At 48.1% G+C, this 18,459-nt stretch overlaps 2 protein-coding genes across 2 annotated transcripts in view; one reads left to right on the top strand and one right to left on the bottom strand.

Moving 5' to 3' along the window:
- The first annotated feature begins 336 nt into the window (after positions 1-336).
- The window catches only part of CD4 (CD4 molecule), a 97,287-nt gene continuing 79,164 nt past the window's right edge, over positions 337-18,459 (top strand). The window contains exon 1 of the mRNA XM_049102444.1: positions 337-343. The gene's annotated coding sequence lies outside the window, so the exon portion shown is untranslated. The remainder of the gene's footprint in view (positions 344-18,459) is intronic.
- Positions 11,361-15,930, bottom strand: MLF2 (myeloid leukemia factor 2). Its single transcript, XM_025471932.3, has 9 exons — positions 15,790-15,930; positions 15,146-15,223; positions 14,767-14,893; positions 14,467-14,502; positions 13,777-13,830; positions 13,255-13,383; positions 12,928-13,087; positions 12,125-12,337; positions 11,361-11,910 (listed from the first exon to the last, which is right to left on the bottom strand). Exons 2-8 carry the CDS (start codon positions 15,193-15,195, stop codon positions 12,150-12,152), a joined length of 744 nt encoding a protein of 247 aa, XP_025327717.1. The 5' UTR covers positions 15,196-15,223; positions 15,790-15,930; the 3' UTR covers positions 11,361-11,910; positions 12,125-12,149.

Here is an 18,459-nt window from a genome sequence, read left to right as displayed (position 1 = left end):
TTTAAATTTTTATTTATTTATGATAGTCACAGAGAGAGAGAGAGAGGCAGAGACATAGGCAGAGGGAGAAGCAGGCTCCATGCACTGGGAGCCCAACGTGGGATTCGATCCCGGGTCTCCAGGATCACGCCCTGGGCCAAAGGCAGGTGCTAAACCACTGCGCCACCCAGGGATCCCTGTATTTTCAAATCCCTAGAGCAGGAATTAGTAAGACACACACCACAGGCCAGATCCAGCCCATTACCTGTTTTTGTAAATAAAATGCTATGAGAACATAGTTATCACTTACTCATTTACATATTATCTGTGGCTGCTTTCCCATGATAGAACCACAGGCCCAGAGGTTTGCTTATGGATTCTTTGTTGTTTTTCTGGTCTTTGTTTTTTAATTTCATTATAGATGACCTATAGTGGTATATTAGATTCAAGTGTAAAATATAGTGATTCAACAATTCTGTACATTACTCAGGGCTTATTATAAGTGCACTTCTTAATCCCCATCACCTATTTCACCCATCCCTCACTCACCTCCTCTCTGATAACCATCAGTTTGTTATTCGCAGTTAAGAGTCTGTTTCTTGGCCTGTCTCTCTCTTTGCTCATTTGTTTTGTTTCTTAATTCCACATATGAGTATTATCTTTCTCTGACTGACTTATTTTGCTTAGGATAATATTCCCTCACTCCATCCTTGTCATTACAAATGGCAAGATTTCATTCTTTATGACCGAATAATATTCCTTTGTGTATATATACCACATCTTCTTTTCCATTCATTTATCGATGGACATGGCCTGCTTCCATAATTTAGCTATTGTAAATAATGCTGCTATAAATATAGGGATGTGTGTATCCCGTTGAATTAGTGTTTTTGTATTTTTGGGGTAAATATCCAGTATTACAATTACTGGGTCATAGGGTAGTTCTATTTTTAACTTTTTGAGGAATTTCCATACTGTTTTTCCACAGTGGCTGCACCAGTTTACAGCACCAGACTTGAGTGTTGCAACAGACATTGTGTGACCTGCAAAGACTAACATATTATCTGGTCCTTCACAGAAAAAGCTTGCCTTTCCTGCCACAGAGCAACCACTTTAAAAAAAAAAAAAAAAAAAAAAAAAAAAAGAAGAAGAGAAAAGAAAAATTTAGTGAAAAAAAAATAAAGTAGAATACTAAATAATATCCAAATAGGGGTGCCTGGGTGGCTCAGTTGGTTAAGTGTCTACCTTCAGCTTAGGTCATGATCTCAGGGTCCTGAGATCAAGCCCTATGTGAGGCTCCCTTCTTAGTGGGCTGTCTGCTTCTCTCTCTCCCTCTGCCACTCCCCCTTACTTGTGCAAGCATCTTCTCTCTCTCAAAAATCTTTAAAAATAGGGATGCCTGGGTGGCTCACCAGTTGAGTGCTTGCCTTTGGTCCAGCGTGTGATCCTGGAGTCCCGGGATCGAGTCCTACATTGGGCTCCCTGCATAGAACCTGCTTCTCTCTCTGCCTATATCTCTGCCTCTCTCTCTCTCATGAATAAATAAATAAAATCTTAAAAAAATAATAATATCCAAATCAACAACAAAAGCTGAAAAGTGGAAATAGCTGAATTATAAACAGGACCAAACAATAATAAAATGATGAGAAGTAAATTCAAACATATTAATACTTATATTAAATGTAAGTAGCCTTGGGATCCCTGGGTGGCGCAGCGGTTTGGCGCCTGCCTTTGGCCCAGGGCACAATCCTGGAGACCCGGGATCGAATCCCACTCGGGCTCCCGGTGCATGGAGCCTGCTTCTCCCTCTGCCTATGTCTCTGCCTCTCTCTCTCTCTCTCTCTCTCTCTGTATGACTATCACAAATAAATAAAATTAAAAAAAAATTTTTTTTAATGTAAGTAGCCTTTATACACCAACTAAATGACAGATTATCAAAATGGATTTTAAGTGACGCCTGGATGGCTCAGCAGTTGGGCTCTGCTTTTGGCTCAGGGTGTGATTCTGGAGTTCAGGGATCGAGTCCCACAACAGGCTCCTGTGGGGAGCCTGCTTCTCCCTCTGGCTGTGTCTCTGCCTCTCTGTATCTCTCGTTAATAAATAAATAAAATCTTTAAAAACAAAGAAAGCTGAAGTAGCTATAATCGTATCAGGCAAGTTAACTTCAGAACAAAGAAAATTACCAGGGATAAAGAAGAACATTACATTATGATAAAAAGTTTGGTTTTTCCAAGAAGATTTAATTCTAAATGTCTCTGCATCTAACTGCAGAGCTTCAAAATGCATGATGCAAAAACTGACATATTAAAGGAAAAAAATGGACATATCCAAAATTGTAGTTGAAAATGCCAAAACTCTTTTCCCAGTAACCATCAGAACAAGTAAACAAAATTAGCAAATGTATAGAAATATGTAGAACTGAATAATGTCATCAACTGAAAGGATCTAACTGGGAGATCCGTGGGTGGCTCAGTGGTTTAGCGCCTGCCTTTGGCCCAGGGTGTGATCCTGGAGTCCAGAGATCGAGTCCCGCATCGGTCTCCCTGCATGGAGCCTGCTTCTCCCTCTGCCTGTGTCTCTGCCTCTCTCTCTCTCTCTCTGTGTGTCTCATTAATAAATAAATAAAATCTTTAAAAAAAATGAAAGGATCTAACTGAAATTTATAGAACACTTACCCAACACAGCAGAATGACAATTTCTTTTCAAATGCATATGGCACATTTACCAAGACAGATCATGTCCTGAGTCCTAAAACAAACCTCAACAAGTCTAAAAGGATTGAAGTCATACAAAGTATGCTTTCTGACCATAATGAAATTAAAACTAGAAATCAATAACAGAAAGATAACAGGGAAATCTCCAAACACACAGAAACTAAACAACCTACTTGTAAATAATCCAATGATCAAAAAGAAAGTTCCAAGAGGGGCACCTGGGTGGCTCAGTTGGTTAAGCATCTGCTTTTGGCTCAGGTCATGATCTCAGGATCCTAGGATTGAGCCTCATGTCAAGCTCTGCACTCAGTGGGGAGTCTGCTTGTTCCTCTCCCTCTGCCTCTCTCCTCTGCTCATGCTCTCTCTGCCTTCCTCTCAAACAAATACATAAACTCTTTTTATTTATTTATTTATTTATTTATTTATTTATTTATTTATTTATTTATTTTTTATTTATGATAGTCACACAGAGAGAGAGAGAGAGAGAGGCAGAGACACAGGCAGAAGGAGAAGCAGGCTCCATGCACCGGGAGCCCGACGTGGGATTCGATCCCAGGTCTCCAGGATCGCGCCCTGGGCCAAAGGCAGGCGCCAAACCGCTGCGCCACCCAGGGATCCCTAAACTCTTTTTAAAAAAGAAGGAAAATACAAAATATCAAAATACGTGGCATGCAGCTAAAGTAGTGATTAAAGAAAATGATCACATCAAATGTTTTTATTAGGAAAGAAGAAAGGTCTCAATGTCAACAATCTCTACTTCTACCTTGAGAAGATACACGAACAGCAAAAATAAACACAAAGCAAACAGAAGGAAAACATAAGAGCAGGAATTAGTGAAATTTATTTATTTATTTTTTAAGATTTTTATTTATTCATGAGAATGCACAGAGAAGAGAGAGATAGGCAGAGACGCAGGCAGAGGGAGAAGCAGGCTCCATGCACCAGGAGCCCGACGTGGGACTCGATCCCAGGTCTCCAGGATCGCGCCCTGGGCCAAAGGCAGGCGCCAAACCTCTGCGCCACCCAGGGATCCCTGTGAAATTCATCTTTTAAAAAGACTTTATTTATTCATGAGAGAGACAGAGAGGCAGAGACACAGGCAGAGGGAGGAGCAGGCTTCATGCAGGGAGCTGGATATGGGACTTGATCCCGGATCCTGAGGTCATGCCCTGAACCAAAAGCAGACACCCAATTGCTGAGCTACCCAGGCTTTCCAGGAATTAGTGAAATTTAGAGGTGCCTAGCTGGCTCAGTCGGTAGAATATACAACTCTTGATCTTGAAGTTGTGAGATTGAGGCCCATGCTAGGTGTAGAAATCACTTAAAAATAAAAGAATATTTTTTAAAAAAGAAATTAATGAAATTGAAAATAGAAAAAAATTAATGAAACCCAAAGTCAATTGTTTGAAATGATCAATAAAACTGATAAACCTCTAGCCATACTGACCCCAAAAAATTTTTAATTAAAAAAAAAAGACGCCTGGCTGGCTCAGGTGGTAGAGCATATGACTTTTTTTTCTTTTTAATAGCATGCAACTCTTGATCTCAGAATTGTGAGTTTGAGACTCCCATTGGATGTAGAGAGTACTTAAAAATAAAATATTTTTAAAAAATTTTTAAAAAGACAACAAGAAATACCTATATCAGGAATAAAATAAAAATACCTATATCAGGATATCACTAAACTGCCCCCACAGACATTAAAAGGTTAGTAAGGGAATATGACAAATAATCCTACACATATAAATTCAACAATTTAGATAAAATGGACCAACACCTTGAAAGCCATAAGCTACTAAAACTCACCCAAGAAAAAGAAAGAAGTAAATATCAAGTGCAGAACTATAAAGCTTTTAAGAAATAACATAGGAGAAAATCTTTTAGTTACCCAGAGTTAGGCAAAATGTTCTTAGATATGATACCCAAAACATATTTTTTAAAGATTTTATTTATTTATTCATGAGAGACACACAGAGAGAGATGGAGACATAGGCAGAGGGAGAAGCAGGCTCCTCACAGGGAGCCTGATGCGGGACTCGATTCTTGGACCCCGGGATCACACCCTGAGCCAAAGCAGATGTTCAACCGCTGAGCCACCCAGGCATCCCAATGACACCCAAAATATGATACAAAAGAAAATGATGGTAAGTTGGACTTCATCTTAATTGCAACTTTTGCTTTGAAAAAGAAGATGTCGGGACACCTGGGTAGCTCAGTGGTTGAGTGTCTGCCTTTGGCTCAGGTCCTGGGATCGAGTCCTGTATTGGGCTCCCCACAAGGAGTCTGCTTCTCCCTCTGCCTGTCTCTGCCTCTCTCTCTGTATCTCTTATGAATAAGTAGATAAAATCTGAAAAAAAATTTTTGAGGTAAAAAAAAAAGAAAAAGATGTCAAGAGGAGGAAAAGACAAGCTACAGAATGGGAGAGAATTGTTTGCAAATCCTATTAGCAAAGGACTTCTAACCAGAATATGTAAAGAACACTCTTGGGGATCCCTGGGTGGCTCAGCAGTTTGGCACCTGCCTTTGTCCCAGGGCGTGATCCTGGAGTCCCGGGATCGAGTCCCACATCGGGCTCCCTGCATGGAGCTTGCTTCTCCCTCTGCTTGTGTGTCTGCCTCTCTCTCTCTCTCTCTCTCTCTCTGTCTCTCTCATGAATAAATAAATAAAATCTTAAAAAAAAAAAAGAATGCTCCAAACTCAACTGTAAGGAAATAAACAGCCCAGTTTTGAAAAATGGCAGGAAGACTTACAGACACTTCATCAAAGAAGCTATAATGATGGCAAATAAGCACATGAAGAGATGTTCAACATCATTAGTCACTAGGGAAATACAAATTAAAACCATGACAAGGTATCTATTAGAATAAATAGAAGAACACCTACGCACTTAATAGAATGGGTAAAATAAAATAAAAACTGACAATACTAACTGCTGGCAAGGATGCAAAAAGCAGCCAGGACTCTCTTACATTGCTGGTGAGAATGAAAAATGGTGTAACTGCCCTGGAAAAGTTTGGCATTTTCTTGTAAATCTAAATATACACTTACCATATGACCTAGCAATCCCACTCCATTTCATTCCTAAAGAAGTTAAAACACATTCACACAAAAGCCTGTACACAAATGTTTATAGCAACTCTGTTCATAATTGCCCCAAACTGGAAACTAGAATATCCTCAGACGGGTGAATGGATAAACAGACTATAAACACACAGAGGGACGCCTGGGTGGCTCAGCAGTTGAGCGTCTACCTTGGGCTCAGGGCGTGATCCCGGGGTCCAGGATTGAGTCCCACATCAGGCTCCCCGCAGGGATCCTGCTTCTCCCTCTGCCTGTGTCTCTGCCTCTCTCTGTGTGTCTCATGAATAAATAAATAAAATCTTTAAAAACAAAAACAACCCCACACAGAATACTACTCTGCAATAAAAAGGAGTAAATTATGAATAACATGCAACAAACAGGGCAGCCCCGGTGGCGCAGCGGTTTAGCGCCGCCTGCAGCCCAGGGCGTGATCCTGGAGACCTGGGATCTAGTCCCGCGTCGGGCTCTCTGTATGATGCCTGCTTCTCCCTCTGCCTGTGTCTCTGTCTCTCTCTCTCTCTCTGTCTCTATGAATAAATAAATAAAATTTTTTAAAAAAATGCAACAAACAACATGAGTGAATCTCAAAGGCATTATACTGAGTGAAAGAGCTACTTTCATATATGATTTCATTATATGACATTCTTGAAACGGCAGAGTTACAGCAATGGAGAACAAATCAGTGGTTGTCAAGGGTTAGGATTAGAGGAAGGGTGTGACTACAAAGGAGCAGCAGGAGGGTGTTCAGGGTGATGGAACTGTTTTGATCCTGATGGCGGTGCTTACACCAATCTGCGTGTGTTAACACAGAACTGTACACACACACATACACAGCAATTTTATTATATGTTTAAAAAATACAAGATTAAAAAAACATGTTCTGGGCTGCTGGCATTCATCATTTTAAATATGATGTTATTACTGGAGTAAATTTTAATATGAATTAAAACTTTGAAAGGACTCCCATGGTGAATCTTTCTTTATAGCACATTGGTATCATTTGTGTCAATCTAGATTTTGAGTCCTGGCTCTTGCAGTGCTGCTAGGTAGCTAGCTGCCTGATGATGTTCAACAAGTCACCTCTGTTTCTTAAGCAATGACGCAAGGGGGTTTGGATATGTGTAATTGTTGCTAAGCTGCGTTGGAATCCTCTTTAACCTCGAGATTCTGCTTTAGTAAGTCTGGAGTGGTGATGCCCATCTACTGCCACATTTGGGAAGGTGCAGGGAAGGTGATCTAACCCTAGAGATGTTATTTATATCATATACTGGGGTGGCTTAAACTAAGGGTCTATCTGAATTGGGAATCAGTGTCTGTCCTTGCCTGGCATGTTCCCTGCCCCTGACCCACACAAATCCAGTATATCTTAACTAAGCTCACCAGTAGTTTTCTAAGAACCTTGCCATCAAACCACTTCCCACCTCAGTGTGACCTTGACCTTTCCTAAGTGTATTTCTGCTTCTCCCTTTTAGAGACTCAATGCGATATCTACGACCCTTTCCCACGCCCTCTCTCTTATCCTCATTTCATGTGTCCCAATGTCCTAGGCCCCACCCTTCAGACACATGGTTGGCCTCTTGGCTGGAGAACACTTACGTCTTAGAGATGATTGTCCAGAACCTGCAAGCTGTCAGGTGGCAGGTGACAGCAGATGAAGAGGATGGGATGGATGCTGAGAAAAACTTGGGCCAGCACCCTATTCCTATGCAAAAAATAAGGTCCTCAGGGAAGAAAAGAATCATAAAAGGCAGAAAAAGGGCAAAGAACTCTGAGTACTAACTTAGCTTGTCTCATCCCAGGGACAGTCTAGGGCTGAGAGAGAGAAGTATCACCTGCTTGTCCTGGTCTCCCTGGAGACCGTTTATTTTATTTTATTTTATTTTATTTAGAGATTTTATTTATTCATGAGAGAGACAGAGAGGAAGGCAGAGACACATGCAGAGGGAGAAGCAGGCTCCCCGTGGGGAGCCCAATATGGGACTCGATCCCGGGACCCTAGGATCACAACCTGAGCTGAAGGCAGACGCTCAACCACTGAGCCACCCAGGTGCCCCTGGAGTTACCATTTAAGGGTGGACATTGAGGATAGGAGGCTCGGAGCTGTCGGCACTCTGCCCACCTTCCACAGCAGCTCTGCCGGCCTCCTGCATCCCGGGCCCCACACCATGCCAGCTCCGTGCCTTCCGTAGGCTCTCCCCAGGGACAGAGGCTAGTGGGGAGGCTGCTTAGGAGAACCACCTACCCTCCCCCCCTGCCCACAGTCCCCAGTTTTTTCTCTTGTCTCTTAGCATTTCCTATGCCTAACTGTCCCCATTTTCACCTCCCCAGCTTCTAGCACAACCTTGCCTGGATCCACTGCTCCTATCTGAGGTCCCCGGTGATATCTAAGAGGTAGAGAGGTAGAGGCTACTTTTTTTTCTTATTCCTATCCCAACTGGAATGGTCTGGAAGAAGAGTCCTTGGTCCCTGCTGCTCCCTCAGCCCTCACAACGACCTGTGCCCAGGACTGGGAGCATCATGGCAGGGCAGATATGTGGAGTATTTAAGTGGACTGGGAATATGTGGGTTGGGAGACTCGAATACTGGGTTTTTATTATGGATCAACTCCTGGTTCTCTGGGTAACCAGTTTGTGAGCTGGGTATCGGATTGCAGAATGGTGGAGAAAGGGGGCATCAGGTAAAAGGTGTTAGTAGGACTCAAGGCTCTTGGTTATCATAGGAAGGAAAACATCCCAAACTGCAAGCAGGGCTTGCAAGAGTGGCCCAAAACTCTGAACCAAACGTTTCTTACAAAACATTTGTTTCAACTTGTTAAGTCTCTAAAGCCGAGGCATGAAAAGTGTGAAAGATAATAACTGGTAGCTGGGAGAACAGAGGGCTGGAGGCCAGGATGATGATTTCCAAGTTATGTCTGGAAGTATTCTAGGACCCCCAAGGATGGAGTCCAGAGAGAAGGACCACCAGAGAACACTGAAGGAGCAAGACAATAATCAGGGAGAAATCAGTCATTTATATCTCATGTACTGTGTCACATGCTTTCTCTGTGCTCACGGATTTCTCATCGTTCCAAAGTATGGACCCATGTCCCCACTGCCATCAGCGCCTAGAAAGTTCCATTTTACAAAATGGGAGACTGATGTTGAAAGATTAAGAATCTTTCCCAATCGTAGCTAAGCGGTGGAGCAGGTCTTGCTTATGGCAGGCTGTAGTCATCATTTCACTCCTCTAGGTAATTCAGTCTCCCACCAACTATCAGCCATGGGGGAAATAATGAGTCTGACATGTCCTCTGGACGTCAGGCCAAAGGCTTGAGGGGATGGCTATTGTGAATGAGGCCAGCCCAGTTGGAGAGGTGACCAGAAATAAAATGTCAGCTTTCTTCCTGAGAGTTCCTTTTCTATCTCTATCTTCTGGCCCTCACCCTACTGACCTGGCAGACAGGTCAGTACATGCCAAGGGGCTGGTTCCTGAGCTCCTTACTCGGTGGCTGCTGCTAACTAATTGCCCACAACATCTCGCTGCTCACAACTAGTCACAGGCCCTAGGAAGGAGTGCTGGGTTGAAGGGTGGTCCTCACCCAAGAGCAGGGAGTAGGGGTGAGAATTAGTTCATGTGTCTGAAAGCCAGGACCTGCATGGGAGATCTTATGCAACACTAGGTTGACTCACCTAGATTGAAATCAGGGCAACCCTTGCCCTGCTCCGGCCCCCACTCAGAACCATACCCGCCAGTGTGGGCACTATGATTGAAATCCAGGTTGGCAAGTTGGGGTGTGAACTGTAGCCTTAGATTTTATGGCTGGTAAGACACTTCAAAGCTGAGGTCCAGGGAAGTGAATGACCTGCCCAAGACCACTTGGCTATAGTTGATGACAGAGCCAAGGACTCAGCCTCTGGGCATCTTTTATACAAGTCTTGTGCTCTCTCTCCTGTGGGCTCCTCTGAAGATCCACTCCCAGAGGAAGGAAATATGAGTCTATTTGAACAGAGCCCAGGGGACACTTGAAACTGAGGGGAGCTGTGCTCAGAGTCCCATCATTTACAGTTCAACAACACAGGTGGAGATGAATTATCTATATAGGCACCCCACCCAACTCTTCAAAAGTTCATGTTACGCCACTTCACATTTACAAAACACCAACGTTAATACCAGTTTTGGCCAACACAGAGAGATACAAAGAGATTTTTGCTTTTACGAGACAGGTGAAAATAGCTATCAGCATTTGTTTTGCAGGTTATAGAGGCGACACACACCGCAAGGGTGGCACCACCAAGCTCCTTCCCCGAGCTCTATGCAGCTTCTCTCCATCAAACCGAACTTTGGAACTGTCTGTGAGCTCTAGTTTGTGCGTCCCTTAGCAAGATGGTTTCAGGAAAATCCAAGAGGTTCTATTTGGAGTCTGGGAACGCTTGAGAGCTTTTCCATGTAAGTTAATGGCAATTGGTTCACCTTCTGCCATTTCAGCTTGTAAAAGATTTTGCAGGAATGCTCTGCTTTTGGAGAGAGGGAAATCTGTGCCTATTTGACTTCTGAGATTCCTGGATTCTCTTAGCCACTCGGTGGGTTCCCTTAACCCTGGTCATGCATCTTCACCAGGCCTATTTAATGAGATTTGGCACCTGCCCTAAAATAGAGTCAGCACCTGGCTGTTAAACTCAACTTCATCCCTCTACTCATTCAGCAACTAGACAGATCTCTGGAATCTGTTCACAGAGGACATGGGAAAGATCCCCCCTTCCTTGAGAGGAGTTATTTTTTGTGTATGTTATTTTTTAATAAAGATCTACGTCCCACATGGGGCCTGACCTCACAACCCCAGGATTGAGGGTTGTGTGCTCTACTGACTGGGCCAGCCAGGCACCCATTACTTTGTTTTTTGACTTCGATTTACCACAAACTGCAAGGAACTGAAGATTTTCATAAAGAAGAAACCATCACCACTCTTTATAAGCATCTGCCATCATTAAATAAGTTCCCAGGAAGAACAGGGTGACCCCATTTGGCTGAGCCAGGTCAAGCAAGAGTGAACACCTTGAGAAATTTGAGCACCTCATGCCCTTCCAGTACCACTCCAGTTCCAGATTAGTTTTCTTCTCTGGTCTCCTTCCCTGGGCTCAAATTCTCAACCACTGAGGGTGGAAGAACATTGCTGAACTGGGGGTGCGTTCCCCTTGAAGGCCTGTGCCTTCCTGCTCAGTACAAGTGTTCCCACCCATAGTCCAGGGGAGACACTCACCCCAGGGGGCAAGGGGCAACAAATTCCTCAGATGCCTCTGAGATATGCTCTACGTTCCCCCCAGACGTGTGAGGTGTAGCAAAAGCAGGGGAGACAGCCAGCAAGGCAGCTGCTAGTGTTCCCTACCCCCTGCCCCCCGCCAGCCTAGTGCAGATGAGTGCTGCCACTGTTTCTCTTCTGCTGGGGCTCCGGCAGTCCCACTGTCATTACCACGGAGGTACTGGGCTTGAGCTCAAGTTAGGAAGGCCACACATGGAGACAGAGGGAATGTAAGAAGGGGCCTGGGGGACAGCAGGCGAGGTAAAACCGAACAGGGTAAAGATCAAAAGTAAAACAAGAATCCCACTTGGTCTTTTTTCCATTCTCCTTTATTCCATAAACACCTAGTTACAAGTTGCACGAATCAAAAAATAAAGGCAGAGAAGGGTGTGGGGAAGATTTCTGTGATGTGCAGGGGGTGGGTAGGGAGGAAGGGTGGGGAGCCAGTCCTCTCCCTCCACACAGCCCTAGATGAGGGCTATGGACCCTGCAGCAGGGGATCTGAGGTGGAGGTGGGCAAAGATCCAGGGTGGGTGAAGGATGGAGTAAGCCCCTAAACCCAGAGCTCACCCCCAAAGCCCCTCCAATGCATGGCAAGGGTAGAATGGGGCAGGTAAGGAGATTCAAAGATGGAGCAGCAGAATGAAAAATCAAGTTAGCAGACACAGGAGAAATGGAGTCATCGTGGTAGGGGATTAAAGAAGGAGAAAGTAGGTAAACGGGGCAATGAAAGGTCCTCCCTGAGACCCCCAGGGAGAGGTGGGGGCCAGCTTGCCTGTTAATTTAATATTAAACTGGGAGTGGGAGTTGGAAAGGAAAATGTTATTTCAGGGGATGATTCTTCAGCCTCTCAGCCTGTACCTGGAAGAGGAAGAGAGAAGAGCACAAGTCAAAACAAAGACAAAAGCCGGGAGTTGGGTTTAATCCCCTGTTCCAGCGAGAGCATTCTTCTTTCCACACCAGTGAAAACTTGTACCACTAAAGGCAACACCTCCCTGCAGAGGAAGGTGCACAGGTCGGCTCCTCCACCCCCTTCCGTGCTCTACACCTTACAAGTCTCCCCCTCGGTACTTACAGGAGAGGCTGAAGGCCTAGGGCCCTCACCAGTCATAGCGGCGGGACTGTCGGGAGGGGGAATCCTCGGGGCCCTGGATAGCCAGGCGGGGCGGCCCCTCAGCCCTTCGTCCCCCACCACCTGAAGCCTCATGCCTCCGAAATTCCAGGGGGCGCTGCTGCCGGAATCGGGATGTCTCCCTCCGCCATTCATCATCGAATGCTGCGGCTTCACCTGAGGAGCACAGAGACCAGGCGTGACACTTACTAAACGCACAGGCTGGCTTCTGGAATCAAGTGCCAAGAGTGAGCCATGGCCTTCTCAGGTGAAGAAACAGGGCAAAGGCTGAAAGTGTTATGTTGTGGGGGGGATATGTTGAGGGGGAGCAGCATAAAGAAAAATTTCTTTTCTCCCTAACTCAGGGTTCAATATGGTTCTGCTAGCTGAGAGCCCATAGCTATCCTAATATGGAAGCCACCAACAAGCCCAAGATAGGGCTACTGAAGAAGGATATCAGGAAGGGGATATTATTAAGTTAAGGAGCATAGTCCCATGTACACATTTATCAAGTATTTGATGAATATTTGTTGACTTGGAAAAAAAAGGGGGAGGAGAAAGGAAAGAACTGACCCTGCCAGCATCTGACTTAGCCCCTGAAGATGACAAGGCTCAAGTGAGGTAAGAAGTGGGCCCCCCCCAATAACTTTGCCAAGAAATATCTACAGAGGTAGGGAACAAAAGTTTTTATCTCCTAGCTCACAGGAACTGGACCAGTGGCTACTGGTCCAGAGGTCAGAAGGGTGATGTGCAGGAAGGAGGCTCACTCTCATCCAGGTTGATATAATCCTGCCGCTCCTCCTGGTCCCCCGTGCGGTGGTTTCGGGAGCGCTGGAGGATGTGGGCCCGGTCTCGGATGTGGTGCCCAATGGACATCTGCTCTAGCCCACTGTCTGAGTCCCGCACGGTCCTCCGAGTCTCCCGGATCTGGGATGGGGGAGAACACAGCCCTCAGCCACCCCTTCCGAAGCCCTGGCCACACCACACCAGGACAGCAAACCACCCCCAGCCCAGTCCTGAGAAAGGAAGGCAGGGCTGCTGCCTGCAGCCTTCAGTGCTGCCTTCTCTGGGAGGTGAGAAGCTGCCCAACTCACCCCGCCTGGTGCCGAGCGCATCTCTGATGTCTCCTGGTAGACCTTGGGGGCGCCATCACCCGTATTGGAGTAGGAGATGACAGTGGAGGATGAAAAGGTCTGGCAATTGCCTCCTGCTGTCATATGTTCCTGAGGAGGAAAAGGTACCACAGGACTGAACGGTCCCTCTGGAGAAGGAATCCCACACCACACTTCAGCTGCCTGTTCTTGTCCCTGTCTTCTCACAGCACGGGGGAGCCAAGAAAATGTCAGGACTCATCAGTAACCCCCAAATTCCTTGGAGCCCAACAATAAATAAGACGGAGCCTTAATTGCACACTTCATGAGACTGCTGCTGCTGCTTCATACTCAGGCATGAGAGCAGATAAGGGAACCCAGTGCTCTCCGGGCTCCATGACTTTATCTAGCTCCAGCCCTTCCTTCACCAGCACACTCTTCCCTGTTCCTGCCTCAAAGGACTCAAGGTGTTGCCAGCTATCACCGAGAACAAGAGTACAAAAGCATATGGGGTAAGAGCCTCACCATGTTCCCAATCATGTCATTCATCATTCCAAACATGTCCATGAAGCCACCCGACTGCAGCAAAGAGATGGAAAACAGAGTCAGGAAAGCACAGTCAGAACTCAGATTATCTTTAGGTACCCGCTAGACAGACACGTGGCTACACATTCCCTTTCTCTTCTTCACATGGAGCCACTGCTCTGTCTCTTCCTCAGCGCGACCAGAACAGGGGGTGTTCCCCTTCACATCTCCCTCCCTGCGCATGCTGCCTTCCTCCTCAGTCTCTACAGCTTCTCTGATCCAATCTGCTTTCTCCCAACTGTCCTATTTCCTCCTATCTTTAGGAAGCACACCCAAGTAAATAGATTCTAACCCACAAAAGGGTTGGGCATAAAACCATAAAAACAGCAACAGCAAACTTCTAAAAGCCATCTCGGTTGGCCCTTCGACTCCATCTCCATCCTCAGAACGACAAACTTTGCTAGGCAATTACATTTTCCTAATAGGTGTGGCTCTTAGAATGGAGGAATCAGTAAGTTAGCATCTTTAACCCACAGAACTCAGCACACAACAGACCCAGAGCTTTATGAACACTATAAAAAGATTTTAGGGTTACCCATAAGGCTGTTCCAGAGAGCCACATTTGGAAATAACATCTAAGGATATAGAGTGTGTCTGAGAATGGAAGGACACGAGGACATTAGGACTCACCATTCCCAGCATCCCAAAGGGGGAGACAGCCCCAGCCTACAGGAAAACATAAAGAACAAATTAAAGACCACGTCCTATGTCACTACAGTCCCAAACCAAGTGCATGGTCTCAGCTTTTTTTTTTTTCTTCCATCCTCCTCTCAAAAGGGGATCACAAAGCCCTTTTGCCAGACCCCTTCCCCAACTCCTAAAAATGATCATTCCACTTGCTAAGTTGGCTGAAGTGCAAGAGAAATCAAGGACTTTATTAGCCACCCTCCAGCATTTCCTTGGGTGTTGGGTATGTCTCGGCATCATTACCTGCATCCTACGGCTGGCAGGCCTGGCCCCGGGCATGTTGCCATCTGTGATGCTGAGGAAGGGGCTGTATCCAAAGCCACCTGACAACATTCGGTTCATATGCTGACGGTGAATAGCAAAGGGGTCCCTGTGGAAGTGAGTATACAGTGTAGATGGCAGAAGGGACAGTCAACACCTTCCTCCCCCACAAAAAAGAAAAGTCCAAGGGAGAAGGTGGCACAGATGCCTATTTCCTCCCCTAAGCTGGAGCTGAAGCAGAGTATCCAGCTAGTTCCAACCAATGCCAGCAATGGGAACCCAGATGTCTGTCTGAACTACTTAGAGACCCGAAGTGGAGTAGGATGAGCGCTCTAGAACAGGAGGGGGAGGGAATACTCACATCAGGAACATGGGATCCTCCGGCTCCACGTCCCTCATGAAGCGGAACATCCTGATTTTAGCTCCAGGGGGCTCCACACTGTAAAGATGTGGAGGCTCAGATACTCGGAGGCAGCCAGGCTTTTGCACACCCGGCTCAGTGTAGGGACTCTGAGAACACTGTCCCTTGCAAATGCTGTAACCGACCCCCACAAACTCCAGTGAGCCCCTTCTCCAGGCGGTGTTGGACACCACCCTCAAGGGAGATTAGGGCTCTTCAAACCTCTCGAGGAGGGCTGTGGAAAATTTTTCCCAGCCTCGCAGTTTTCTGCCTCCCCCACTCAGCCAGCCTCTCCCCGAAGCCCCGGCCAGAAGCACGCCCCCTTCCCCGACGCCACTGCTTCGGATGCGAATCTCGGGGGCCGGCCCTCGCCCCAGCAATGACCCCGGCCACCTCGCCCCCTCCTCACCCCAGCCGCAGCCGGGCCTCCCCCCGGCGGGCCTCACTATCCCCACCGCTGCCCCCGGCCCCCGGCCCCCGCCTCCCCGCCCGGCGAGCAGGAGCGGCAGGCCCGGCCCCCTCCCCTCCCCGCCTCCCAGGCTCCCAGACCCGCAGCTCCGCGGGCCCGCTCCTGCCGCCGGCTGCCCGCGCCGCTCGAGCCTCACCGGTCCCCGATCCGGGCTCAGCGGCCCATCCGGCCGGTCTCGCCTCTCTGTGCGCTGCAGGCTCGGGGGTTGCGGCCCGGGACGCGGGATTGGTCCGGGCTGGCTCTCCTCGGCCTCCCGCGCCGCCTCCTCCCACGGCTGCCACCTCCGTACCCCCCCACGGCCCGCGGAGCCCGAACCGCGGCCAGGCCCGGGCGGAAGTGACGTCACGGGGGGACGGCCCGCCCCGGGGCCGGGCCCGCGGAGCTCCGCCCACCGGCGAGCGAGGGGCTGGGGCTGGGGCTGGGGCCGGGCTGGGCCGGGGCCGCTCGGGCGGCGGGGTCCTCGGGTCTAGGGGAGGGGGCCTCATCCCCAGCTGGACTCGGGCCCTGTGGCCAGGAGGAGGCGCCCCGTGGGGGTGCGGGGAAGAGCGGGGCGCCCCGCCTCGTGAGGCTCGGGGCGGGACGGGGCGGTGCGGCACGTTCCCTGCGGGGAAGGAAGAGCCCGGGGGCAGGTGCCGGGGGGAGGGGCGGCTCCCCGCGGGCGACGACGTGGGGCGGATCCTGGGGGGAATATTAAGCAGATTTTCTCCCCCGGCGGCGTTCGGCCCGGGAGGGAGGCAGGGCAGCCGCCTCGCGGGGGAGGCGCCGCGGCCAGTCCTGTCGGGGGGAGGCGAGTTCCAAGCAGGGGCGGGGCCCTCGGGCTGACGTCGCAGGGGAGGTGACCGCTCGGCCCCTGTCTGGCTCCGGCTTCCAGAACTCGGCGGGCGGGAGAGAATGCGGGGTGGGCGGGCCGGCCGCCAGGTGGCGCTCCTCGGCCGGTCTGGAACGGCGGGGCTTCGGGAGCTGCCGTTGGCCCTGCTCCCGGACCCTCGGTCCTCCGCGCGCAGGGTCGGCCTGGGCAAAGGTTGTCGTTCTGAAATCGTTTCGTGGAATGCCGGTTTCTCCCCTTGCTTTTCTCTCACTGCTGTGTTCCCAGGAGCTCCCAGTCCCGCTCTGATCTTTCCTGCCTCTAGTCAGGTAGGTGGGTCGAGGGTCTAAAGTTTGGGAGAAGGAAGGGGTGCAGAGCTCCGTTAACCAGGATCACCCAGGGGCGGAGCTGGAATCAGACCCAGAAGGCCAGGGCCAAAGACTGAAACTTTGACATACTAAATGTCTTGCATAAAATCTGGCCCAACTGGAGAGAAGGGCCCTCCCCCAGGGTGTCAGGAGAATTTGGACGGTCTACGATGGACTTTAAACCAGACTCATCCAAACTCTAGCTCTCCCTGGTTCTTTACTCTGGCTGCTAGCCATATTAGCGCTCTGTGGAGCCCAACAATGCCAAAGACTTGTTCCCAATACTTCCCTAGGGGTGAAGGAGGACGGGGGTCCCAGGTGACTCAGGAAAAGGTACCGGGAGCAGGGCTTCTCAGGTTTCTTGGGACGCGATCATTATTAGTGAGGGAAAAACAATAGTGGAGACAGAGGGGAACAGTGATAATTTGGAAGCTGCCGGGCTGGCAAAACCAAAGAAAGATAAAGACAGGATAAAAGAAAATTTGCTTTTCGTTGATATTTCTGGGGGAAGAGACTTAGTCAAGTCTTTTAAATTTTTTCTCCAGATCCTTTATCTCTGGACATTCCACTCTGCATCTGCCCCTTTTCCTTTTGCCTCTAAGGCAGTTGACATGTGATCAGGTTTTCTCTCAGAGTTCTGTGGCCCAGACTCAACTAAGTGTGATTCCTCACCTTCCAGCTTCTCCCTTCTCATTCCATTATGTCCAACCTTCACCAAATTGGGTAGGAGATAAAACTCAGCTTCTGGCCTCCTCCTTTTTTCTTTTTCCATTGCCTGGTGCTGTCTACCTACTGCTTTTAGGGACCTAGAAACCATTATTTTATTTTTTTAAGATTTTATTTATTATTTATTCATGATAGACATAGAGAGAGAGAGAGAGGCAGAGAGACAGGCAGAGGGAGAAGCAGGCTCCATGCAGGGAGCCCGATGCAGGACTCGATTCTGGGTCTCCAGGATCACGCCCTCGGCTGAAGGCAGCGCTAAATCGCTGAGCCATCCGGGGCTGCCCCCTAGAAGCCTTTCTTCTCTTCCTTGGAAAACCAAAGAATCAGATACCAGTCATATTTACCTTTGCCTGATTTTAAATCAGTGTATTACCTGTCCTAGGAGAATTTACAAATTACAGCTTAGCTTCGAACTAGAAGGGAAAGCTCCAAACCTGGGCTTTGTCTGAGGTTAAAAAGAAATTCTTGACTGGGTGGGGATGAAGAAGGAAGTGCAAGAGCTCATTTTCAGAGTCCCCAGAGACATAGCACAAAGTCAACCATCCACTCCAAAAATGGAAGGAATATAATTTTACGAGTAACCTTTATGTCCCTCACAACCAGAGTTTGTGTCTGTCTCCCTTTCTCTCTTGCCTTCCGTCCCTTCCATTTCCTGTCTCTCTCTCCCGTTCTTCCTTCTTTCCTTCCTTGTCCGGTGAACTCTGAAGAACAAAAATTTCTCAGTCACTGGAGTGTCCCGTATATGAGAAGATGTAGGATGGCAAGTGAGCCCTGCCAGGAGTGAGGTTTAACACAAGGAGGATAGGATTTGGGGAAGGAAGAGGAACAATGTGTTTCTTACGTGTTCACTGCTCTATCTGATGGAGCCAAAGTCAGAAAGTCCTTGTGAGAGTAGAGCTGGGCCAGA

Source organism: Canis lupus, chromosome 27 (assembly GCF_003254725.2).
Source record: "Canis lupus dingo isolate Sandy chromosome 27, ASM325472v2, whole genome shotgun sequence".
NCBI lineage: Eukaryota > Metazoa > Chordata > Mammalia > Carnivora > Canidae > Canis > Canis lupus.
This window is presented reverse-complemented; position numbering and strand designations above follow the sequence as displayed.

Excerpts from the sequence above, each read along its gene's own strand:
- MLF2 (XM_025471932.3), bottom strand. The coding sequence starts at position 15,195 with ATGTTCCGCTTCATGAGGGACGTGGAGCCGGAGGATCCCATGTTCCTG. Across the intron at positions 13,831-14,466 it reads CCTTTGGGATGCTGGGAATG|TCGGGTGGCTTCATGGACAT; the intron begins GTGAGTCCTAAT and ends TCTTTGCTGCAG. Across the intron at positions 13,088-13,254 it reads TGCGCTCGGCACCAGGCGGG|ATCCGGGAGACTCGGAGGAC; the intron begins GTGAGTTGGGCA and ends CCCCCATCCCAG.